This window comes from Echiichthys vipera, assembly GCF_963691815.1.
Source record: "Echiichthys vipera genome assembly, chromosome: 11".
NCBI classification, from domain to species: Eukaryota; Metazoa; Chordata; class Actinopteri; order Perciformes; family Trachinidae; genus Echiichthys; species Echiichthys vipera.
In genome coordinates this window covers 6977892-7004845 of record NC_139836.1, presented here as the reverse complement: position 1 = coordinate 7004845, position 26954 = coordinate 6977892, and the positions used below count along the sequence as shown (strand labels likewise).

At 40.0% G+C, this 26954-nt stretch overlaps 1 protein-coding gene across 5 annotated transcripts in view; it reads left to right on the top strand.

The window, feature by feature from the left end:
• rims1a (regulating synaptic membrane exocytosis 1a) overlaps nt 1-25465 on the top strand; it is a gene marked incomplete at both ends in the record, with an annotated part of 118539 nt that extends 93074 nt beyond the window's left edge. The window contains 18 exons of one of the 5 annotated variants that reach the window (XM_083923458.1): nt 113-217; nt 722-781; nt 2669-2746; nt 4487-4603; nt 4947-5036; nt 7290-7373; nt 9667-9723; nt 10105-10170; nt 12703-12812; nt 14994-15112; nt 17248-17408; nt 17531-17745; nt 19577-19609; nt 20645-20810; nt 22456-22568; nt 22800-22901; nt 23053-23192; nt 25247-25465. In XM_083923458.1, the coding sequence (XP_083779584.1) occupies nt 113-217; nt 722-781; nt 2669-2746; nt 4487-4603; nt 4947-5036; nt 7290-7373; nt 9667-9723; nt 10105-10170; nt 12703-12812; nt 14994-15112; nt 17248-17408; nt 17531-17745; nt 19577-19609; nt 20645-20810; nt 22456-22568; nt 22800-22901; nt 23053-23192; nt 25247-25465 (2035 nt within the window). The remainder of the gene's footprint in view (nt 1-112; nt 218-721; nt 782-2668; nt 2747-4486; nt 4604-4946; nt 5037-7289; nt 7374-9666; nt 9724-10104; nt 10171-12702; nt 12813-14993; nt 15113-17247; nt 17409-17530; nt 17746-19576; nt 19610-20644; nt 20811-22455; nt 22569-22799; nt 22902-23052; nt 23193-25246) is intronic. The other 4 variants (XM_083923459.1, XM_083923462.1, XM_083923460.1 and 1 more) reach the window with 4 other exon arrangements.
• Between the last annotated feature and the right edge of the window lie 1489 nt (nt 25466-26954).

Genomic DNA, 26954 nt, shown 5'->3' with positions numbered 1-26954 from the left:
CTGCCCTGCGTTCCTTACTTCCATCATCCCTTCCTCCCTCCCTCCATCCCTTCCTTCCTTCCTTCCTTCCTTCCTTCCTTCCTTCCTTTCTTCCTGTCTTTTTGTTTTTCAGGAGTCTGGATGATGAGCTGCCTCACACTCGTCGTTCTCGTTCTCCGACCCGCTACTATGACGCTGCCAGAGGTCGCCACCAGGAGGAGGAGTACCTGGATGACAGGTGAGTGTCTTTTTGTGTGAGCACGGCTTGTAATATTAGACTAAATGTCCTGACTTGCTTGGTTGGCAACAAAAGAAAGATTAATTTCGTGTGTCTGACTAAAGTGCAAAACTGTGACTGCTTATTCTGATTTTACATGTTAAGTGTGTATGCCTGTCATAAGCTCTGCTAAAACTTTATTTTATCCAACAGGTTAAACATTTCTGTTTACAGTTATCATTTTAAAAATCATTTCATCAGATTTTTTTTCTGTGGGCCTCAAACCACGTTTGGTGCAGTAGCTGTCAGTTGATTGTCATATTGAATAAAGTGAGTTTAGAGGAGTGTTTAGACAAAACGGCTTTGGTTGCAAAAATCTGTGGCATTTCTAAGTGTGTGTTGTGTGTGTGTGTGTGTATAGCAATCGGCAACAGTTTCTCTTTCCTATTCACTCTCTTCTGCTCTTCTGGTTTTTTGACTGTTGTTGATTTCCTAATGTGTCATCCATCCCCATGGTAACCACAGTGAGGTCATCATGATCCACCAGTCAATGCGAGGCAAAAGTGCTGAGTGCCTCCACACCAGGTAAACTGGCCAATCCCAACATATTGTTTTCATTTTGGTTCTGGATTAGGGTTCTGGATGCGTAGTTTTTTGTGTGTAGAGTTATTTTTAAATTTTTCAAATCAGACTGTCTCTCTGTGCAATTGTCTTTAAAAAAAATAAAAAGGTATATCCATCATCGAGAAAACTGAGAATCCCTTTCTAGACAGTGTTCTCTACAATAGTGAGATCTACATGATGCTTAATTTACTTTACTTTGTTGTGAAGTAAATTAAGCATTGTAAAAGTAAATCGTTTGTCATTTAAAATGAATACAGAAAATAATAGTATTCCTAATGTTCCAATTTAATGCAAAAAAACCCCAAACAAGTCACTTAAAAAAAACATATGAGTAGAAGTAAAATTGTGGACTGAACTTAATAAATAAGGCTGGTGATAGTCTGTAGTTTTGTTACAGTCAACAAATCCTATGAATAAACACCAACAATGTCTTCATTGTGTGTCTCTCAATTCTCATCCACTTCCATACCATGTCTGTGGCGCTCAACCACCATGCTTATTTGTCTTAACTGAGAATGTAAATCTTTAAAAACTGGTTTCATTAAAAAAATATAGATATATATTTTCTTCAAAAATCTAGGGTGGCGCTGTTGACTTTTACAAACATTACTCAGAGGAGTGAAAAGTTCATATATGGGGGACTACTTTTAACTGTGGATTAACACACATTTGGTTCTGTAGTGAGTATTTGAGGCAAGCAGGACGTTGTGTGTAGGAGTCAAAATAAAAAGTGTGTCATGGTTATGAAGGAACATGATGAGTTCTGATTGGTTCTGGAGCTCCATGGCACAGATGAATAACATATATGACTTTGGATGCACACACAATACATGTTAGAAGGTTGGTTTTGGTCTTTTCATGCGGTTTGTTGACAGTAATGAAAATATAGCATATGAAAACTGACTTTACTTAAAGTAGCATGTGGGGAATAAGCCATCAGAGGTGTTAACTGTAAAATAATGTAAGTGTTATTGGGGGGAAAGTTATACCGGTATATCAGATTGAGGAAAGGAAGCCAAAGAGCAGGTTGCTTAGTTGTACTGCTGCCTCAGATCCACAAGAGGACACTACAGGACCATGCTTGCATTCAGACTGTGTCTCATTCTTAGCATGCTGCTTTTCTACAACCTTGTCTTCTGCAGATCTTGTCTCTGTATTATGTTCCCATACCCTACAGTTTGACATATCAACATATTTACTATCATTTAACATTTCCGTATCACATGTACTGTAGTTAGCCCCACACGGATGCTATTCGAGCACATTCAAAGAGGTAAGTTACACGCTTAAGAACACATCTGTATATCCCATCAGAGGCCCCTCCTTATACAACCGTACCTCTCATATAGAAGCGTAATAAGCTGGTAGCATTTTCTGTTTGTACTTTCCATACACACAGATGTGTTTGAGGGAGGAGGGTGTTTTTAAGCGTGTCAGTAGAGATGAGAGCCGGCTTTTGATGCTTGTACGCCTGTCACGCAGTGCTGTAGATGTTCTCGCTTACACTGCAAAAACCTACAAGCTTAGCCAGTGATTTTGCAAGGATAACTACTGTTTAGAAACATATCCTACTGTACGACAATACAACTGTTGTGAGTAAATGACTGACAGTCCTGAAACATGAAACTAGGTTTTTTGTTTTTATGCAAAGATAAATTAAATCAGCAGATCTTTGAACAACACCTCTTCAGATAAACTTAAAAATTCAGTACGAAGAATCACTGGATAAGTTGGCACATTTTTTTGACCTACAAAACTTTCTGTCTGCAAACAGTCCCACAGACTTGTTTTTTTCCCCTCTTCCACCCATTTTCCTACTTTTGTCTGCTGCTTGCATGCTAACATCAGGAGATCTACTAGGCACAAAAACACACTGCCCCCTAAGATGCCACTTTTGTTCAACGGTATCCACAAACATACAAACAGGTAAGTCCGCAGGTAAGGATTCAGTATGCTTCAAACAAACAAAGTGTTAATACCTGGAAGTGTTTTTCTCTGTAATCTTATTAAAAAACACACACACACAAACTGCACAGAGGCGTTACTAGGTGGTGGCTTGGAGTGGCATGGGCCATACATGAAACCTGATTGGCCACCCTAGGTGACACCCCAGTTAAGGGACTGGAGCATCTTTGAGAAGCTCTAGCAGGCTGTAGTTTTATACTAGAGTTAAGATTGGTACCATTAGAATCTAGACAATCTTGTGAATTCCTTGGTACTAACTGTGTCCTGCTAGCTATTGGGGAGGGGGCTAAATAACACTCCAAAGTTGGTGTATTTTAGTAGTTTCTGCATAAACAGTCTTGAATGCATAAAACTGGGTCTGACTAGAAAGATGAGACTCTTTTGGATGCACTGAGTCCAACTGTATTCATGTGTGATGATGTCAGTCCCCATAGTAGATATTTCATTGTAGGGAGAAGTTTTTTGACCTCTTGACCTCACTGAGCTGTGACCTCTAGGGCAACCAGTGCCTCATGAAACTATAACCACAACCTATAGACCTAGGGCTTTCAACAGACATATTATTTCTGGCTTAACAACTGAGCCCATTGCAGCCTCTGAAAGACAAATAGTCAGTGGGCCCACAGATGGCCTGTCATAATGTTAATGTTATTCAGATGTGCGCAGGCACATACTTTATGCTGTCCCTGCATAATGACCCACTAGGGCCACCCCAATCCAAAAAAGTCTAAGAAGTGTTTGTTCCACTCGTCCATCACTCCTTCTCCCTACACACACTGTCACTCTTCATTCTGTAGCACTTGCTCTGAGCATCTTATATTACATGTACTACAGGTGAAAGCCTGGTGTGTTACATACAGACGCCCGAGAGTGCCTTGTGTGATAGTGTCAGATTCGGAGGGCTTGAAGAATCCAGTCAGAGGGATAAATCAGAGATGTAGCATTGTTAAAACACTTTGTCATTGAATTTGGGAACAAACCAGGCATCATATCTTCTGAATTTAAATAAAAGTCAGTCAATTTAAGCTGCTGATTGTATTATAATATTTTGCTCCTGCCCTCTGTTGCCTGTATGCAGTAGATAACAATTTTAAACTGTTACTGTTTTATGGTGTTTCTTGCCAAAAATGTACCCTGGGAGTCAAACCTTACTTCTACCCTTAAGTTTAAACAATTTTTTGGGAGAACCACATATTTACATACTTTCTATATGTACTATTGATTCAACTGGTAGAGTTTCATGCCCATCCAAGCCGTGGCAGTGCGGGTAACCTAAAACTGTCTATGGAGAAAATGAATGTGACCTTTACTTCCGGAACCAAAATAGGTCCATCATAGTAGTAGTAGTTGTGTCCGTACACCTAGCCAATGTTCTGTTTCATTTTCCAATGTTGAAAAGGGTTTTTAGTCACCGCCAAGTACTTGATTTGAAGCATACTGAAGCCTTTACACATTTTGTGGTGCCAGTGTGAAATTTTTTCAACCTGTGGAGAAGGACATAATAATTTTAATGTATTAAATGTTGACCACCTCTAATATTAGAGTTAGGATATCTGCCGCACTCTACGGACTTCCTTTTAAGTGAGTATTTTCTACAGCAGCAGGAGCTTAACACATTAACTTCCAATCTGGGTTTTCTTTCCTTTATTTTGTTTCATTTGCAAATGCATGCTGTTTTTGAAAATTTCCTCTTGTGACTAGTTCCACGCTGCCTGCATGTCGAAAGATAAGCTCTGTCGTGGGATCGCGCATGGTCATGGCAACCCGCAGCTCCATCACACACCGTGTTGTAATGTTCACAGATGAGGTGACAGTTAGGTAAGACACACACATACATGCGCACAGATTATTACTAAACATATGAGTATAAGCCGTGCCAGGTCAGGACAAATGTTCAGAGAGCATTCCCTCCTTTGCAATCAAAAAACACGTTTAAAATATACCCCATCCTCATGATAGCTTAGAGACACTCCCGTCCTTACAGCAGCCAGCCAGTCATAGTCTCAGAGGTCTAGCTATCATGATTTTGGGAATCTAACCAGACTTTCTTTTAAAACATTTTTTTTTTCTGTTTGTCCATTGTTTTTCTCTTTGTTTGTTTCTGTCCTCTCCACCTGTCTCCTCCTCCATTGGATGGCATGTTGTGCTGTGGTGCCTCTAGTGATCTGCAGCCTTCTCTGGACAGGGTTAGGAGCGCTAGTGCCAACTGTCTGACTCCAGACAATCATGCCCCTGCACCAGAGACTGAAAGGTACCAGCCTCTGTCCCCACCACCACTCCTGTAGTGCTCCAGTAGTCTCTTATGTCTACCTCTACCTTTCCTGGTTTTTCTAGTTCTTACCCCTCTGGTCCCACACTGGCTGAAGATTAAGCTTCTCACTCTACCCAGACCCCATAGCTGTATACCACTCTATCTGTTCCGTCCAGCAGCTCCCATGTTTTGCCACAATCCTCGAGTTGTGTTTAAAGGTGCAACGATTTTCTAAAACTGCTACGAGTAGCTCCTCCTTTAGCAAGGGTCATATGTAAACCTTTGTTTTTGTTAAATTGCTTTACTTTAGAAAGGCTTTGCTAATTGTCTTATCATTGACGTATCATCATCTAGACACCTTTGTCGACCCATCAAAGATTGGTATCCTGACAACAGAATTGGTGCACCTCTACTTGTACACCTTACCGTATCTAAAGATGAATCACTTCACCATTTACCATCCCACTTTACCCTTATTAGTTTCACACAGTCCATGCTTCAGTGGAATCAACCCTTCAACAACTACTGTCATTTGTTAGCTTTTGTTTATTGAGACTGAATAAGACCAGCTGTCCTGCTTGATCCAGAGATTTCGGCTGTCAGTGCTGCTTTCTTGGAAACCATTCCCCACAATGTAATGACAGTACCTTGAAGGATAGGTTTACTGTAGGTCTATTTCATTACAATACCCACATGCTGTATGGAGAAAAAGTTGTGGGTCCCACTAATCATTCATCCTGTCCACACCGGCTGTGAAGTGATAATTTTGTGTGAGTGACTCCATTATAAAGATGAAGGTCAAAACCATAGACTTTATAGAAAGATGGACCATTCATCTCCACTTCCTCCCACTGTACAAAGTGAAGCCAAAATATCCTGGGTACGGGCCGTTGAAATGCTTCTGTAGCCAGAGTCTGCTGTAGTCATCAGTTGGTATCGAAGTCCCGTCTATACACTCGCCCAACCAAACTCAAGTCAAGTTTTTAGACTTAGACTTCTCTTTATTAATCCTTTTTGGATGACTCCTGCAAGGAAATTGATTTTCATGCAGTTTACAAAAACACAAGGGAGGTATAAAACAATACAGTATAAGATAACCAATAAACTCAGTAAGCATTAAACTCTTACTATATATATATATATATATATATATATATATATATATATATATATATGAAGTAGATGTAGAATACAGGTCAAATAAAATTCACAGAAAATTAAATCAGATAAGTTAAATGTAGAGGAATGTATAAGATGAAATATGTTTGACTGTATATGACAGAAATTAGCAGTAAGATTAAATTATTGCACTTAAGTGGTGGATAAAGTTATTGCGCAAAGAAAAGAAGATAAGTGTCCAGGTATGTATGAGTAGATTATTAATTGCACAGTGAGTGGCTCCCACTCCTTCCCTTCTGTCCTCTTTATTTCCGCCTTCCCCAAAGTGGAGGAGTTGTAGAGTGTGATGGCCTGAGGGACAAAGGAGTTCTTGAGCCTGTTGGTCCTACGCTTGGGCAAGAGCAGCCTTCCACTGAACAGGCTCCTCTGGTTGCTGATGATATATATTTTTTATTATTATCATTATTATTTTTATCCATTATTTCTTTATATATTTATATAAGTTTTTATAGCATCAGATAAATAGCTCATTAAAACCAGACTTATCAGAAAAATGAACACTTGGCTTCACTTTCAGGGAGCTGTCAAGTCGTCCATCTTTATAGTCTATGGGCAAAATACACGGTTCTCCTTTGGTTCATCTTCATCCTGGAGGTCGCATGTAGGTTTATTGTTTCATTTGCAACAAATCTACATGTGACTGTCAGGACATTCTTGATTGTTTCTGGCCCAAAAGGAAGAAAAAAAATGGGGAATATTATGCTGAAGAGATTGTAATTTTGGAAGATTCCCAGATATTTCCCTGGGGAGCTGGTGGACACATACACAGAGCTTAAAGGAGAGGGAATGTCAACTTAGATTCATTGAATGGAAAGAAATATGATTCCCAATAAAAGCTAATATTGCCCTATGTCTGTTGGATGTGTAAATGTTTAGTAACTAGTTTGTCATATCAACTGTATAAGGAGACTGTATCAGTCTTCTGCTGCCCTCAAGTTGCCAAAAGATACTTGCAGCCATGTCATGCAGCTTTTCTAGGTACATAGCTGATAATGGAATAGCAAGGCTTTCTGATTGTGTAATGGCTTTCTGAGTTGGTCATATGGGTGACATATTTTGTATGTGTACACGTAGAAAATCTTTATCCCATTCCCTGCCCCGGAGACGCCCGGCAAGTCCCAGGATTCTTATCCAACATGCTTCCCCTGAAGATGACAGGTACCCTTATGTGGACCCCCAGCTACTTCCGAACTTAGAGCTTGACTAATGCCTTTAAATCTAATGCTATTATGGACCAAAGTTTTTGTTGGTTTCATTTTACAAAGCAAGTCACCACCCTTTGTGTTACTAGTCCCCTGTTTTGTTTTGTTTTTAGTTGTAAGGAACTACTTATTTCAAACCTGACTGAAGTCCTCTGGGTTCAGTTGGGTTCAGGCAGATGTCAAGCTCTACCTCATATTTGCAGCAAGCACTAATCTCTTTGCCAAGTTCTGATGTTTCTGTGATAGCTGGTAGTGAATATGCAAACTAAACTATTCAAGACTTTCTACTCTGATATGTATAGTGAGTGACTTTATCTTGTATCACACATATTTTAACTTACTATTTTAACTACTTATAGCCAAAAAGCAGGAAAGTGGCTGCAAATGTTGAAATGCCTTTGAAGACATACTGTAGTTCGACATTTTAGGAAATATGCTTAACACTTACTTGCCGAGAGTTAAATGACAGAATCCATACCTTCCTCATATTTGTCAATATGAAGAAGTTAGCTTAGCCTAGTTTAGCATAAAGACTCGAAAACAGGGAATCAACTAGCCAAGCTCTTCCCAAAGATACAGATTAATAGATTAAAATGACTTAATATATTTTCTATTTGGATGTTCTGTTGGGTGGGTTTTGTCACTTTGGACATAGCCACAGCAGTTTCTCCCTATTTCCGGTCTTTATGCTAGGCTGTGCTAATATCTCTTGATTTCAGCTTCATATTTAAAATTGATTTAGGTGGGGTATCAATCTTCTCATTCAACCCTTGACAAAAAAGGGAAAAATGTCAAACTATTACTTTAAGGGGAGACACTATAGGCAAAAGCATGATTGTGTTTCATGTACTGGTCAATTTTGAGATTTTTTGGGATATTTTTTTGTCTTACCATGTCTTATAGAAGTTTATTTGGTTTATATCTGTAGATGTTGTCTTAAATTCACCAAAGTTAGCATTAGATAAGTCTTTATTAGCACATTTAAACATAATATTTCAGAAAACTTACATACACCAGATGTTCCAGTTTCATTACTATCTATATTCTGAAGGTTTTTACAGAAGGCTTTGTTCATATATCATACAGTTGTACAAAGCTTGATTTTTACAACATTCTAATCCTAAAACATGCCGAATATTGATTTTTTTTTTTTAAGACGGTTGCCAGTATTTTCTAATTTATAGAGTGATAAAAAGAGATATCTAAAATCCCCTCTGTAATGACCTTTGACTCTAACATGTCAACAAAATGAAACAAGAATTTTGAACCTGACTTTATCCGATGTTCACATTTCTGTTCTGGAAATGTAAGCAAATTAGCACATATTCCATGAGATAGTGCCTCATTTGCATATTTAAACATAAAATTTCAGAAAACTTGTAATACAAAAATTATTCATGCTTTATAAGTAATAAATTGGGAATGTTTCATGGTGATATCTATTAATTTAAATAATTACAATATTCACCTGTACTGTCTTGCCTTAAACTTCCTTATAACGGAAATTGTTATATTCTTGAAAATAATAATAGATGCAGTTGCGACTGCAGGGATTCGCTTTATATTTACAAATACAAGATAAAATCCCAAGCTATCCTTGTCACTTTTTGCAATCTAGCTTCCTATCGCTAAGCTTAAAGTTCTGAGTTGTGGTCAATGAGCTGAACACAGTGAGAGTGAACATGATATACAATGCAGAACTTGTCAAAATAAAAGTCAGTGTCCCACAGGCATAGACAAGTCCTTCATTGTTTCATACTGTGTCACTCACATTGTGCAAAGGGGTGCTTCTATGGTTTTTCAGTTTGTGGTGTTGCTGTTTTTCTGGTTTGTAATTTGTAGCGATAGTTTTTGTCCCTGGTTGTGGTTGTTGTTGCCAAGGTTTTGTTCTGTTGCTTTTCTATCCATGCTTCGCGGTTTCGGTTTGTTCTCTTCTGAACTTAGTAGTTTGTAGCCTACTGGTTATGGTGTAAAATCTTGCCTTGCGTTTGCTTCCTGCAGTCTTTCCGAGTGCACTTTTTGTTCTGGGAATTGCATCTGCAGCTTCTGTGTGCTCGCCTTCTCCTCTCAGTCTTTTAGAAGACACTTTTTCAAGGCTTAGTGCTCGGCAGTGACTTAGAATTCATGATGTCCATAATTCATACCAGAAGTGTGACTGTGTGTTCATGTGTGTGTGTGTGTGTGTGTGTGTGTGTGTGTGTGTGGTGGTGCATGTATCATCCTTGTCGTCTTCATGTCCATGAATGGAGAATATGGATGCTGCTTCCTACTCAAGAGACTTTAATTCACCTCAGTACAAAGAAGAGGTACACACACACTTACGCACACACAGACATACACAGACACACACACAGACACACAGACACACACACACACACACACACACACACACACACACACACACACACAAACTCATACAGGCACACAGGCACAGTCACAGATGACGCATGAGTGTGTGACAGCCTTTATTCATATCACAATCACACCATACATCACAGCATGCCTCCTATTTCCTGTTTTCCAGATCATAAACTTATAAGGCCAATGACAGCCCCGTGACAGAGTCAGACTCTTCTAAATCTAAATGATGTATCCTCCATCGTGCTCTCCTTCATCCTCTCATCCATCCATTTATAATTTTTTTTTCTTTTATGTATTGTTCCCTTTGCTCATCCACCATTCTCCAGGCAGCCTCGGACCCTGGAGACACCTGAGTGTCAGACTCTTGGCAGGAAGCTCCCTGACAGTGGCAGGTAAGGCATGTACTGTAGGCTCAGCACATGTCAGACAGTAGTGTATGAGGTCATCGGCGGGAGCTTGAAATGACATGACCAACTTCAAAATTATTTTTTTTTAAAAGTATATATTTTTTCAAATCCAGTCATCAGTTTGGAAGAAGCCATCTTTTCTTAAGTTAGACACAAGCCCCATTTGTCCTGGAGTTAAAGTATAATTCTGGCCCATAATCATCCCATGGTTTTTTTCAGCACTTACACACATCAAATAAGCCGTTGAGACAGTTTTTTTCATGTAACAACTATTAACGGAGAGTCGCTAACAGCCGGTCGTGGCTAACACTGATTGGCTCGGAGCAGTGTGGTATGGAACGCATTCAAACCACTGATACTGCTCAAAATAACACCAAACCTCTGCAGTAGCACGATACGAGTCCCTACACATGACACAGAATGAACATCTTTCCATAATTTAAGAATAATAACAGTATGAACCTGTCAGTTGCAATAACAAGACCTTTAGCGGACGGTGTTAATGACGGCGTGCAATTACCCTGTTTGAATACATTGCAGCTTGTTTCGCGGCTGCAGCGCTCTTGCTCAATATTGGCCCAAATTTAAAAAATGTGCACTTAGAAAATTGCAGGTTGAAAAATATCCTAATCAGTGGTGCTAAATACTAACATACGTGTGTTCCCGGGTCAGGGAACGTCGGATCCTTTTGGGGAAAAAGGTTCCGATGTTCTCCGGTCGCATAAGCCTTCGCTGATTTAATTCAGGGTTAGAGGTTATGGTTAGGGTCAGGGTTTGGTGGGTAGTGTTAGGGTCTCCATAGGCCTATTTGCCGGGGAATTCAGCACTATTTGTGGAAAAAAAAAGACCAGGGAACATCGGACCCTTTCTGTGAAAAGCGGGTGGCAGAGGACCTTTTTTCAAAATAAGGGTCCTCTGGAACATAGGACCCAGAGAACATACATAGGTACAGTATAAGATTACGTTAAGTCATTAGTTTTAAAGGTATTTGGTCATAAACTAAAGAACTTACAGTAATGGCAATCCATCCAATAGTTGTCAAGGCATTTCACTTGAATGTCAAATTATTTGGAAGACCTTTAATTTATTTATATTCTGTTGCTTTTTTTCTCTCCTCCATTTTATTTCCACAACCCCATCTTTCTTCCCATTTTTGTTCCTGCATGCTGCTGCTTCCACACCGTGTTGCGGGGCTTTGGGTTTGTATGGCACTTGTGTGACTGTGCATTGTGATTGTGTGTGCGCACCAGAATCAAGCCCACCTCCATCTTAAGGGGCTCCACGGGAAAGAAGGCTCCGGTGCGGCCCCTTGGTAAGGGGATTCTTAGTGCCTCCAGTCTAACCCATTGACACAGAGGCAGCTGATTTACGATGTGGTGGAGGAGAACAACAGGGTCGCTCTCTCACTCCTTCATGCGTTTACATGTTGGTGTGTGTTCTGTGACTTGTCTCTGCTGCTGTTGTGTGTTTGTGTATTTATTGTGTATGTGTTGTGTGGACACTCTAAGGACCATGTTAAGTCATTTCAGAGTGGATGTGAAAGTGTTCTGTTAAGTTTTTTGGTAAGTGTGAAATGCCTGTTTTGCATATTTTGACCTGTTTCAACTTTACTCAACAACATCTGAACTACTCTATGGAATTATTACATATTCGGCAGCAACAATTTCATACACTACTGTATTCTATATGTAAGTAAAATGTATATATAATGCCAGTAAAATGGCAATGTTGGATGTTTGCTACAAAAGAACTGTTGTTCTTTTTTCGCCACATTTTAAAACATTTTATACTTAACATAATAATGAAAATATTACTTTTAAGATCATGCAATAGATCTGATTGGAGCAACGTGCCAAAAGACATGGAATTGACAAACTAATTATGGGTAATTCACTGTGAAATAGGAAACACAGGTTCTCTGAATAGCCCCTGTTCTTCGGTCTGTAGTAAAGATGGGTTACAGTGAGAGGATGTTTGCAGATACGGAGGCATTTGTGCTTGAAGGCTTTCACCTTTGCTATGTGTTCTTTCACTGTCTAAATATTTATTTGCTGCTCTTTCTGCAACAGGATCCCTCACTATCAACCCCTGAACAAGCTTCACTTTGCTTCACTTGTCAATATGTTGTAGCTGATTTCTCACTTAACTATTGTTGCTTTTCTTTCATTTCCATGACTGATGCTTCTCCTGTAGCCACATTCTGTCACTTCATTTTTACACCTTAAGACAAGCAATATGAAATGACATGTTCTGCACCCTTTTTATGTTCCTTCAGGTGAATTTCAACCACTTGTTATGTCAAAATTAAACTGTCCAAATAGGATTAACTCAAGAAATGTGAACTCTGAGGAGCAAGTGGCTGATGCTGCAGTGTACAACCTGGATCACAAACATATTGACTAAATTTAATTTTCTCTCTTTTTTATCCCCATTCTTGTCATCCTTGCTTTTGTTCATTCTTCTCTCTCCATCTTTCCCACCCTCTGTCTGCTTCACTATCATGTTATTTTGTGTTAGGGGCCACCTCCAAGGTGGTGCGTCTCTTTCCTCCTCAGTGACGTCCTCCTCAGCCCGCAGAGTAAGGCAACTCCCACAGCTTCCCCCCAAGAGCAGCACTGTAGAACAAGGTATATGTTGATGATTATGTGTGTGTAAAACTGAATCATGTGTGTGTCTATTAGATGGATAATTTGTATCCTCCCCGATGAGTTTTTCAATGGCTGTACTGGACTGATGCAGTGCCATTCAGACGTTATTATTATTATTATTATTATTATCACAAACATACGTCTTCAGAACGCACCTTCTTTATCATTGAGGACATCAAAATATAGGGCTTGGTTTAGAGTGGTTGTCTACTCTTGTCGCTCTCCCTCTTCCTCCAGTCGTGGGGTTGATTTTCTTTTGCCAGGTATTGTAGAGGGCTTTGCTCTAACGATTAAAACCCTGTTCTGCGCTCCATTCAAGATCCTCCCACTCACGCACCCCGCTCGTCTGTGCTTCCCTCTCCACTCATATGCTCTGATCTAGAGTGCATTTCCAAAGTTCACTCGGACACTGTGAGACTTTATATGAAATGGCAAAATAGTTTACGGTGGTGTCATAAGACTGTGCAACGTAATCTGTTGTTGCTTTAAGGTATCTTTTCTGGGCTTCAAACACACAGCAAATTTGGGATAATTCATTGATCTGGGAGTTAAATTTACACTTTTAATTTTACACTTTCAAAGTGTCTAAATTGGCAGTGTCTATACTCACTTTTGAAAGTGTTGAACAGTTCACTCTGTGACAGAGTTGGAACAACACTCTCAATAGTTGAAATTTAACACACATCAGTGTTGAATTTATTCTACACTAGTGTGTAGTGTCAAAAGTTAACACTATCAGTTTGTTTTTTTAACACTGAATGAGGTTCAAATCATATTAACACTGTGGAGAGTGTTATATATATAGTAACTCACTATAGAAATATTTTATAGTTGATTTCATTTTTTAAATACTACTGTCATCAAACGTGCATACTTACGTTAAGCAGATTATGTATAGTAATCGGCAGTCTTGTGCAAAAAGAACATTATTGCACCCATCAAAACATAGCATCATGCTAACCTTGACATGGGTCTTTGTCAGGATCGCAGTCTATGGTCACGGTGCAGACAGGACTCTGTGAGACTTATTATCGACACATGTAAAATACTGCTGCATGGAAAGTATTATTAAATAGATATGCTGTGTCTTTTACTTACACAAAGATACTCGGTTGAGTCAAACAAAGCGACAAGAAAGTTCCGCTGAATTTGCCCCGCTCCTTAGGAAAACATGTCACAGATACTTTGGAACTCTGGGAGCAAGTCTGTTAAGAGTTGATTTTAAAATCACCACTGAACAGTGTTGCCTAGATTTATCTCACTGGATTAACACCAACTCTTTTAAGGAAGTGACTCTCACATAGTTGGATTAGACTGAACATGTGTTGAATCGATTTTTAACACACAACACCAACACTGGAAATCTAGTACTTTTGGTTTTGCTCTGCAGGCTTTCTGAAAGTCAACAGAGCATTTTGTCCATCACACTCTACTGTGAGATTTATGAATGTGTGGAAGGAAGCAGGAAGAAAAACAATCAGATTCAGGGGGGTTATGTGCTACACACTTTTTTTCTTGCTTTAACACTTTCTGTAGTATCTGCTGGTTACCTGGCAAGCTCAAAGGGGCAAGAAGACACAAGTAAGTCACTACTCTCTTTCGAGAAGTAGTTCGGCAAATACCCCCCTGTAAAGTAAGTTTACAAAAAAAGATCCAGATCATCTGCATGTTCCGTGCATTAGTTAGGCTACGTACCGTAACTCCAGGTTCTATCAGTATAGCGACAGCCGGCTGAAGCCTATACAAAATAGAAAGTGCTTCATTTGAGCGGTACCAGAGCGAAATTGGAGCAGGAGATCTAGGCTTTGCTCTAACGATTAAAAACCCTGCTCGGCGCTCCGTCCAAAATCCTCCAGCTCACTCTTCACGCTCGTCTGCGCTCCCCGCTCCACTCATATGCTCTGATCTAGAGTGCATTTCCGAGGTTGACTTGGACAGTCCTATAACTGCTGCTATTTACTGAAATATTACACTCGATGTTTGACCTGAATTACCAAGATGAATGAATGAAGGTTGATTACCTATCCATGCTGAAAGCTGACATCAGTGTCATCATCAGCTTTTTTAGGACTGAAAGGTCTGCAAATAGGGTCAACTTGCAGCACAGTGTCTGATTAAGTTCAGAGTTTATTGAGTTTCTTGTATTTTGTGTGTGTGTAGCCCTGGTAGCAGAGGAGTGTGTTCGTCAGCTCCAGATGAGGGTTCATTCCAACCGTGTGTCAGCTGCCACCAACTCCAGCCAACAGGACCTGGACCGGTCCCTCAAGAACAAACGGGAGGTGGGCCACTTTTTTTTTGCTTCATTTATCCTGACAGTTCACTTTAAAACCAGCTCATCAGGAGAATGGAGGGGGACAATAAGAATTCCAGCCAGAGAGCATAGCAGTGTGTTGCATTTATTGTCTAAGAATGTCATAAATTATCTTACAGTAATGGGGAAGACCACTCAGTAAAATGAATTGGTTCCAACTGGGCAGTCACTCAAGAATGCACCTAACACCTCAAATACAGAAGTGTATAATTCGTTCTGGCTGCTTTCCCTATCCCTAACTTACGGAGAAGTGACAGTTTAATGGTGATTGCTGATTTTCACACATGTCTGCATGCCAGTAGTTTCACTTTTTTGTATGCACCGTGTCAGTCCTGTCTCTGTGATGTATTACAATGTCCCCCATGTGACTGAACGTGGAATTATTTAAATCTGATGGTCAGGCCATCAGCACAAACTGACTAAAACATGTAAAAAGGACAGTTAATGAAGCAGACTCGATCAAGATTTACAATACGTATTATATTCTGCATAATAGATAGGGTTTGTCTCATATAAGCTTCTGAAACATATTTCAACTTCACACTTATACTTAGTATGTTATTTCTTTTCAGTGGTCAAAGGTAAACTAATCTAAAAACTAAAACTAATCATATCAATACTAATAATGTGATATAACTCATGAAACTGTCTCATTACATGAGTTTAGATTATGGGCTTCCTGTCGACCACCATTTGCACATTATAAATAAGACAAAATAAATTAAAATGACTTGTGCATTAATTCATTTTGCAATATTTTGCATATAAACTAGTTTAGTAAGATTAGTATTGCAAAACGCAGTGTTGTGGCAACTTTTAAAGGCTCTACACAGCCTTGGAAAACCTTCACATGTGTTTTCACTTGGGCTTAATTAGACATTTTTTTGAGGGCTGTATGGGTGTTTACAGATTGTGCTTGATTGACATCTCCTTCACAACAGACATTTTGACTTGACATTGCAGGAGATCACAGGTGTACTTGGTGCCATTTATGATTGCTCAGATCCATTAAATGTTGTAATGAAGGCACGGTAAGAAATGCAGGAGAAGGAACATCTTCTGCCAAGGTGGTACCTGTCGGTTAGACACAGCAGTATTCAATGTCTCCTTCATCTTGGCTGTACTGGAAAACTACAGCCATGCAGGACCAATCACATACTGTATACTGCTATACAGTGTTGTAATGTAACAAAGTACAAATACTTCTACTTAAGTATCTGTACTTCACTTTGTTATTTATATTTTTGACAACTTTCACTTTTACTCTACTACATTTCCATAATAAAATGTATACTTTTATTCCAATACATTTCCCATCAACATCTTCGTTACTTGTTACTACAAAGTAAAATCATAAGAAATTTGTAAAGCTGTATTCAGACCGGACGCGATGGACGCAGCTGCCTTTAGCGAGACCATGGCTGCGGCCCTGCCGGCTCACAAGCAATAAACTGCCAGAGATTTTGATTATTTCCTGCACCAACTTTTTTATTCTTGCTAGGCAACCTACGAATCACCTGTCCTTAGCCTAACTGTTATTTTCCTGTGAAGTTAAATGACGCTGGATGCCTTTCTGAAGCACTCAGCAATGAAAAAGCAGTTTATACCTAAAACTGCCTCAGGCAACAAAAAAGCACTCTGCAATAATTAAGCACGGTGTTTGACAAAGTTGGTGAATCCCACCATCATCCATCATCCACCATCGACTCATTAATTGAAGTTGCCCAAATACATTTCTTTATCGTTGCGGTCCACTTTCACCCCTGTGTGTACAGTGGGTTTATAAGAGCTTTTTATTTTCTAAAAACAGCTGAAACAAACACGGGCGGTGAAAGTTGTGTGCCATCAAACAAAACAATGAGCTGAAAGATGCTAAAATGTTCTGTAGAACTGAGGGGAACTGTAGCAGGTGATAATTATCTCTCTGTTCTTTATGATGAGCGACCCCTCTCACATCACACATAGGTATTTGATCAATTATTGATTCATTTCTCATCAGCAGCTTTAATCAGTTTGTGCATTGATTGATTCCCAGTGCACGCTTTTCAGTATCTTGTGTTCGTATCTACTAGAAACATTTTGGGTTGTATGTGTTTCCTGCAGCTTTACAAGGACCAGAGAAGAAGCAGTGAGAACGTTTCCCATAAGTCCTCAGACAGTGATGTCAGTATCACGTCAGCCATCTCTCGAACCAGCAGTGCCTCTCACATCAGTAGCACCAGCTACATGTCCATCCAGTCAGAGAGACCAAGGGGACGCTTCAGGTACACACACATGCTCGACACTTACTGTGCTTTTTGTGTGTATTATTCATGTTTACTTTTCAGTAAAGGGATGATTAAGTCACACAAAATACATTTAGTTTTGGGTGAAATGTGATGATCAGCAGGGCCATGCGCGCAACGGGCCGCCACATGATGAAGAGCACCAGCGTGAGTGGTGAGATCTACGGCATGGAGCACACCGACGGCAGCCAATCGGACACAGCGCTCGGGAGCCTGGGAAGCGGGATCAAAAAGCGTCGCTCAAGTCTCAGCCAACGTGTCGTCGCCATCCTGCCATCCAGACGCAGCCGCAGTACCTCGCAACTCAGCCAGACAGGTCAGAGAAACAGTCTGACTGAGTGAGAAATCATCACAGAAATTGCACACAGAGATACACAGATACAAACAAGATATCATACAGCAGTAAGCCTTCTAGCCTAAACTGCATGGCACCATCAACTATAGACCCTCTTTAAATTTACTCTGTGCATCATTTCATCAGCACCATCATGATTACAAGACATTAGTGTAATTACTATAAATAAATAATACCACGGCCAAGAAGATTGGCAGCCTCTAATGGCATCAAGTCTCTTTTATATTGTGTAGTAGATCAGTCTTTGGACGATGATGGACAAACTAAAAGGCTAATTCAAAATGTTCATCAGTAAAGCTGAAGCAGCAAGTTGCACTTGGAAGCTACTTCATGTAGAACTTTTAATGTGATCACAGCATCTTTCAAATCATTCTGATGGTGTATTGAGTCGAATTCAAATATTTTTTTACTTGCACACCTTGTGGCTTTAAAGGGGAACAAACTAAATTAATAATTCCAATATGTGGAAAGGATCAATATCTGTGAACATGAGCTCTTAAAGCCAGAAACCACAGAAGTAAGTCTTAGCCTTGTGATGTGTAGGATACTGATGTTTGTTTTCTCTTTTATACTCAAAGCTTTATTCTATTGTGAAACAGAAAATGTCCCCATACACTTACATTCCTCAGGGCGCTCTCAGTGGCGTCTGTAACATCTTTCCCAATTCACTGTCTCTGCAGCAGCTCCACATTTTATACTTGATGACAGAGTTTTAGCACTACATATATTTTTGTACGGTCATTTTGGAACCTCTGTACCGCATGTATCCGGTCGCGCACTCAAAAACGGCCAAACCGTTGAGTGTGGATCGATGAACACTCAACGCCCTCAATCATCATCATTTTGTCTATGTAGCTGAAGATGCAGGACTTAATTCAAATTGGAAAATGGCAGAACAACAGCGCAAATGTCAGTACACTCAGTGCATTGCACGGTTTGGGACACAACATAAATCTTTTTATTTTTCCACATCAGTTCCAGCCATGTTGGTTAATTAAAAAAATTCTTCAACAGTGCTCCTCTTTACTAAGCTAGGTTTATTCTTGTTGTAGTGTCCCCAGCACAAGGGTGCGCAAGTCAAAAATAACATCATCACATATTTTGCATAAAGCACAAAGGCTCCACAAGCACCATCCTAGATGGTAGATGGAAGTCTAGATGCTAACCCTAGATTTTTAGAAAACTTGCAAAATCTCTTGCTTCCCGACCGCCTAACCTTAACCAATCGAGTTCAATGTCTGACGCAATCTGTGAGTTACCATCTAGACACAACCCTAAGCAAGTTGTTAGTTATCATATCAAACCTGCCCAGTATAAGATGAATGCTTCACTGACCACATCGGCATCACTGATGGGTGCTGTCAGTGGTCAGTGATGTCACGGTTTATGGACGCTGTGATGCAATCAAAGATATCCTGTGGAGTTTCGACGACACACATAATGTGTTTGGGTGTATATGTGGAATGTTAAAAAAAAAAAGTGTATTTTTACAATGAAAGATCCATGGGATAGCTATATTTCTATTGTAATTTCTCTTCATAAATAAATTTAAATGTTAGTGCCTGATTACAGGACAAATGCATCATGGGTGCATTTATTTATGGATGTGACTTGTTTCTGTCGACATATAACAAACTGACAAAAACACACTCACATACTGTAAATAGAGACTTCGATGCAGAAAGACAACGACCTGTAGGTCACACACACTGTAATACATTTGACCAGTATATCCAGTGTTGTCTGATGATATTGTTGTTTATTGGCTTTGTTGTTGTGTGTGTTATTTCAGAGGCGGCGGGTAAGGCGGCGGAAAGACAGAAAGGTAAAGCAATAGTTAGACGGACAGACAGTTTGTAAGCAAGACAGTCAGGCACTGTAAGATAAGAAGGAAGGTAAACTCTACTTTACTTATGGTGGTGCTTTTAAGGACTTATTCTGTAGGTGCCATAAACCACACACTGTATTATATACAGCAGGAATAATTGCTCATTGCATTGAGAAATGTTAAAGGATACCTTAATTAACAAAGCATCACAATACACTGACAGACAAAATAGACCAAATTCAGGCAGACAGGGAGCCACAGAGAGAGAGAGTGATAGCAAGGGAGAGTTGTAGAATAGTTTCGAGCACCTCCAGCCCTTCCTGAACTCTGTCTCCGGCACGCTTCCTTACTCCACCCTCTTCTGTAACTATTGTGTTCAGTTCTTCAAAAAGCCTTGCTGAATTACTTAGTACTCTGATTGTTGCAACAAAAAGGCTGTGTGCCTTTTTAATTTTGACTGCTGTCATTTCTGACAAAAGAAACTCAATCTTAAACGCTGGAATCCTTTTTTTGCGTCATGTGGCTATAATGAAAAAAAAAAAGCAGGCTTTTAAAAAGATCTGAACCCTCCCCTTTATGTCTGGATGTACACTGTTTGATTTTTCCATCCTCCAAGTTTTACCTTTAGATACCTGCCAAACATTCATGATTGACTTGTTTTCCTGAAGTGACCTCATCATCTAAATAACAATAGATAATCCTTCCTCTTTAATAAACATTGTGTGATTTTCATCACAAAACCATTTTTTCTAGCATTGTGAAATTGTTATGTTTTTTGGAGGTGTTGGTGAGGTCACCATGGGATATGAATTTGCATGGGATGGCCTGCATATTGATGAACCTCAGCCTATAATTATCAGGCTTGACAGAGTTATAAACTTGAATAGATGCAAAAAGTATGAGAAAAGTTAGCATTATATTCAGATTCTGTACAAATGAAGGTGCAGTTTGAGTTTTGGGTTGGTATGACATGCAATGCCTTTGGTTAAAATGGCACAAGTTCAGTTGTTTAATACCGCCTCTTTGCCTCAGAAGCTTCAGCAGGTAAGAAGGTGAGCAAGGGCGCCAGCAGCAGCATCCAGAGGAGCGTGGAGACGGGCATGGCAGTGGAGTACCCACGGGGAGGGTCAGCCATGAACCGACAGGCCAGCAGAGAGTCGACCGATGGCAGCATGAACAGCTACAGCTCTGAGGGGAAGTACGTACAGACTGAAAGATAGACCTGCATGCACAGTACACAGAATGCATGTGGTGTGAACTACATGTTCAGAGTACTGCAGAACATTGTGAGAATAAGTTCAGAGAGAAAATTATGATGATAAATTCAAAACCATTATCGTGTTCGAAGAGCTACAATTCTAAGCCAATTTGACGGAAACCTGACTTTCCCTGATGAGCTTCTGTAGACTTGTCTTATGCTCCATGCAATATTCTTGGTGGTCATTTTATGGTCACACTGCTGTGTCTTTAACTACACAAACGGCCTGGTTCTAGGAATGGTCCCTCCACCACTTTGGTCCAGACCAAGCAGCAACCTCCAAATGCAACCAACGAGAAACTGCAGTTCCTCAAATGCCCATTTGAGGCGGGCTCCAAAGCAGAGTCAATCCCCCAAAGAGCCCCATGTTAACATGCCCAACTTTAGAGCATAAATAAACTTGGTTACAGCCTGATACAAAAAATGCTTTTGATGATGACTGTACGGGGGTGAGGTTTTATATCCCATGTTTGAATCATATAAAGGCTTAAAGTTCTGCATATTTAAGGTCAGGCTTTTTGAATGGCGGGTGGGTGCTGTTACGAGTTGCTAGCATAATCTGTATGCTTCATTCATTCGCTCCACCTCTTTGCCCATTTTTTGATTAGCCAGGGTCAACCACACTGAGCTTCACAATGGCTCTTCAGAAACACATGGGTGATGTCACAAAGACAATGTTCAATTTTTATAATCTATGGACTAAAATATCTGAAAAGATTAAATTCACTGCTTCCCTCACGATTAATTGTAATGACTTTGGTGAGCCTCTGATTTGTAATTTATCCAATCTTTTGGTTTTTATGAACAAATACCTGTAAAAATAATACTTTGTTTTAAGTGGTAATTAGCAAATGTTAGCATACTAACATGCTAAACTAAGATGGTGAACGGGTTAGATATTACATCTGCTTAACATCAAAAGGTTAGCATTACATTAGCATTTAGCTTAAAGCATATATAGCCTGGCAGAGCAGCTAGCATGGCTGGAGACTTTCTGCTCAAACTACACTTTTGTAGATGTGGTGTTTAAATTTACTTCAAAATGGACCTCTATTATGCTCCATCTAATATGTTCTTTGGAGTAAACAGTCAATTTAAGGACCAAGGCAGTGCAGAGCTTTTATCACGTCTGTATGCGCCTAGAAGAAAACTGTGACAGGCAAGGATAATAACCAATGATATGCTAAACAAGACTAAGAGCAGACAGGTTGGTTTTGCACAGGTACTGTGTAATATATATCTGCTGCAGAATTACATCACAACTGAGCGCTATAACCACACTTCCCAAGAATTACTTATGCAGGTGGCTCATGTGCATGTTTAAAAGGCTCTCTCCAAAACCCTGTTATTTCTTGCAATTGTTAGTATTAAAGGTGATTACAGAGACCCATGAAGTTGACCTTGCACCGTGCTGTGGTGTAATATGTAACAGTACCGTGTAGGCTGACAGTTATGTTCTCAAATGTATTATTGTACCCTTAATTGCATCTCATAGTATGTGTTTTGAGTGGTGATGTAGGGATCGTTGAATAATTTCTGTGTGTGTGTGTGTGTGTGTGTGTGTGTGTGTGTGTGTGTGTGTCAGTCTGATCTTCTCAGGTATGCGGTTGGGAGCCGACAGTCAGTTCAGTGACTTCCTGGATGGTTTAGGCCCTGGTCAGTTGGTTGGTCGGCAAACACTGGCCACACCTGCCATGGGTGAGTGATGGCTTCATCAAACATTAGGTTCTGTTTTCCATGTAAAAATAGAGGAATACCAGTGTACTTCCACTTTTGTTAATGTGTATTTAATGTATATATTGTGCATGTGCTGCTTTGGGAACTCTACACATTGAGATCAGGATCAAAACGTTTTAAGTAGTTTCTGATAATGTTACAATAAGTTGTCTCAGTGTGGTTTGTATGTGTATTTGTCTCCTACACACACAGGTGATGTGCAGATCGGTTTGATGGATAAGAAAGGTCAGCTGGAGGTGGAGGTGATCAGGGCACGAGGCCTTACCCCCAAACCAGGCTCCAAATCCCTCCCAGGTAACACACACACACACACACACACACACACACGCACACACACACACACACACACACACACACACACACACACACACACACACATACCCACACCTCCATCATTCCATTTTTCTCTTTTTTCTCCCCCTTAACCCCATCCCTCCATCCCCAGCTCCCTATGTCAAGGTGTACCTGCTGGATAATGGAACTTGTAAAGCCAAAAAGAAAACCAAGATTGCACGAAAGACCCTGGAGCCGCTCTACCAGCAGCACCTGCTCTTCGAGGAGAGTCCCCAGGGCAAGGTGCTTCAGGTAATCTTTCCTGTGTGCATGTGTGTCTACCTTATAACACGTAAGTCTCAAATGGACTGAACCACCAACCATTTCTCACTCTGTAATGAGAATTTCCATACAAAGATTTAAATAGAGACTTATTTTGATTAATGGCGGTCTTTTAGGTCATTGTTTAACAGAAAATTGCAACTTCATACTCCGGTAATTGTCTTTATGCAAGGGCTGTGGACTTGGGACTTCAGCTTAACTGCTTGAATATTTAATACGGAAGTAAATCTGTGTCATCAGATTTTGAAATTCAAAAGCCATCGAATTTTTCTAGCAGTGAATATTTATACATTGAAATTATGTATCTGAATGTTTTGATTCTGAATTGAACTCTTGTTCATAAGTTCAACAATAAAGAACTCAACGTTATCAATATACTAAATTCAGAGGAAAAATACAATGTATACAATTCAATTCAAAAGAATCAAGCTTAAAAAAATTAAATGTTAAAAAAATTCCGCATTCAAATAATTCAACAGCCAAAATTTAGAAACTAAAAACTGCAGGGATAAAACGTTGAGAACTTTTTTTTTGTTTCTCAACACTTATTGATCTTTCTATTTAAGTAAAAAATTATGCCAAAGGTTGGAATGAGATTCTCTTACATGCTTCACCTTATGGTGTATAATCTAGTATCAGGAATCGATTGCTTTTTCCTGGTTCTCCGGATGTGAACACTGATTTTTATACGTTGAATTTTGCCGCTGAATTTGGCTTGTTGAATTTTTGGGTATTTCAACTTTTTAACGTTGATTTTTTTCAGCATTGAACTGTGTACATTGCATTCTGCATCTAAATTTGCTATATTGGAATTTTTACGCCACTTTTCTTTTCCTTGAATTTTTTTAACTTTAATTCTTTAACGTGGAATTCATGAACATTAAATAAAGAGTTAAATTCAGATACGTAATTTCAATGCATAAACATTCAGTGCTAGAAATTCAATGGCTGTTTAATTTCAAAGTACAATGACACAGATTTACTTTCATAATTTTTTTTTAAACCCTTTGTATTTAAACTACTTTACTTCAGCCATGTAAAACAAATTATTAACGCAGCTTTAAAAGGAAAATACAATGTTGTCGTATATGTCTGCACTGAGAGGCCTGACTTGAGACTTGACTTTGAGTTTGACTTGACGTGTCTTGAATTATTTGAGAATGGACCTGGACTTTTACTTATCTCAAATGACCTGAAACTTGGATCTCACTTTTCTTGAATGACTTGACTGCAACGTCTTGACTTAATCTCTATAAACATACTTTATATCTGCATATGAATGCAGAATCTGTCAGCAACAAGACAGGATTTTTGTATCGGAAGCCTTCTGGTTTCTGTTTGCAGTCGATTTAAAGATTCATTTGTTAATTTGAGCAGGCTTTGGTTGCATGCAGAGAACAAAATGCAACCTCAGAACCCATCGGCTATCGTCTAATGACGATTTCGCTTTTTAATAGCTCTTTGATTTATTCATAAGATGTCAGTTTGCAGAGACATTGTCTCTCAACTCCAGCTCCCTTTTCACGTCTCAAGCTGCTAATTGGTGGCTACAACGGAAAGTCCCAAAATACTGTCAAATGTTCCCAGAGGCTAAATTGTTGTCTGACCGATAGCTGATGGGTTCTGAGATTAGTCTTGAATTACTTTAGCCTTGGCTCAAATGATGTCTGATATGAATTTTATCAAACTTTTGATTTCACTAGAATGTATCTCAAAGAAACTTGACTTGAAATTGTTTCAAATTACCAGCGACTTGACTTGGACTTGTGCCAAATGATTTGAGGCTTGATTTGGACATGTTTCAAACTTGACTTGGATCACTGGCTTTGAGAATGTCCATTTGCTTGGTCTAAAGGTATTTCAAAAACATTAACAAACTTTAAGTTTTGCTTTGAAGCCATGAGTCATGTGGTACTGAAGCTGGCTGGCTTTATGTGGTAGGGGATGATTCATAAACAGTCATAATGCAGATGTCTTTCTCCAGCTTTGTAGTTTCACCCATCTCTACCATTTGTCTCCTCTAGGTGATAGTATGGGGCGACTATGGACGATTGGACCACAAATGTTTCATGGGTGTAGCACAGATCTTATTGGAGGAGCTGGACCTCTCAAGCACGGTGATTGGCTGGTACAAACTGTTTCCACCGTCCTCATTGGTGGACCCTACATTAGCTCCGCTCACGCGACTGGCGTCTCAGACGTCATTGGACAGCTCAGGACCTCCACCGGGTGTTCGTTCCTAGTGACCGAGTGGCGCAGCCCCCACACACCCCATTATCCCTTAAATGACAAAATAATGGACCACAGCTACTGGACCAGAACTGAGCAGAGGGCGAGAACACGTCCCGAGGAACGACGAGCCCTCGGTCAACCAATGAAAAGCCAGACGGAGCAACAGGGAACGAGAGAGAGAGAGAGAGAGGGAGAGACCGAACTAGCCAATCAAAGCTTAGCTGGAGTCTGACAATCATGTCTCACACCTTCCCTCTTCCTCCTCCGTATGCCTTTTTGTTTTCAATGCTTTGCTTTCTTTGTTTTCTCCTCTGAACTGCAGCAGCGGAGCTTCCTGTCCAACATTCTTCACTTCTCGCTACTCTTTTTCTTTATTTCTTTTCTCCTTACTTTGTTGTGCAGCCCCTATCAAAGTGGATCTTCACCTAGTAGCCAATCAGAGTAGAGCTCGCTGCTAGGCCACAGGGATGAGTGGTGTAAACATTGTGTGGGAGTTAGTAAGTAGCAAACTCAGGCGGCTTCATTCAGCTGTACCGTCACATAAAGGTTGTCTTTGTTTCCGTGGTAAAAGTGTGGTCGTAAATGAACAAGAAGGGCAGCGGTTTGGCACGGTTTGGTAACCTCTTTAGATGACGGGAGCCTGCACACGCACGTGCACATTCTTAGCCTTGTTGTGATATATGAACGCAAGCACAAGGAAAGCTTGACACCTTTATTCCGGAAGAAAAAAAACGTTTTTGCTCTTTGCCCCAACAAAGAGGAAAGAAAACAGAGGCTAAATTGACTTTGTTTTTTATTATTTTCATTTCATAATTTTGTTCTGTCTTTGTTTAGCGTCCAGAATGGTACCGTAAGGTGCAGACTCCCTCTGTGTATACGTATGTTTGGTTTTCGAGCGATGGTGCGCCCGAACACCCTTTGCCCGACCCTCACCCCCACCCCCCAGTCTCCTCCCCTTCCTGACCCCTCAAACTCCCCCGGTAGGAGGGAGCAGCATGACTCGGGGACACCCCGCCCCAGCCCCAAGCTGCATGCACGTTTCTTTTGTTCTGTTTGTTTCGTTTTTTGTTTTGTTCTCTACTTTTTTGTAAAATAGAAGACGAGACAAATGAACGATCAATTCTCAAAAAAGCAAAAACAGAAAAAAAGACTAGACTATGTGTGTTAGTTCCACATACTTTTAGGCCAGCTTGTATGTTGCATGTTCTTGTACAGTTTGCTCGTACTGAATATGAATACAAACCGAGAAAAGCCAAGCCATCCCCGCCCCTTAACAGGAGCGGACCAACAGGGGGGATCATACTCCACCCAGGCCACGCCTTCCACTCTGGGTTTAAATATCCATATTGGGAAGTCTCCGTAAAAAAGAAACTCTCTTTGTTTCCGTTTTTTCTTTGAACCATTTGAACAACAGTGCTGTTCTGTAGTACTGAGCATACTCGAGCTCCTGGTGAATCTGAGGGTATAGGTGTCTAAACTGTAGTTTAAGACAGTCGGGGC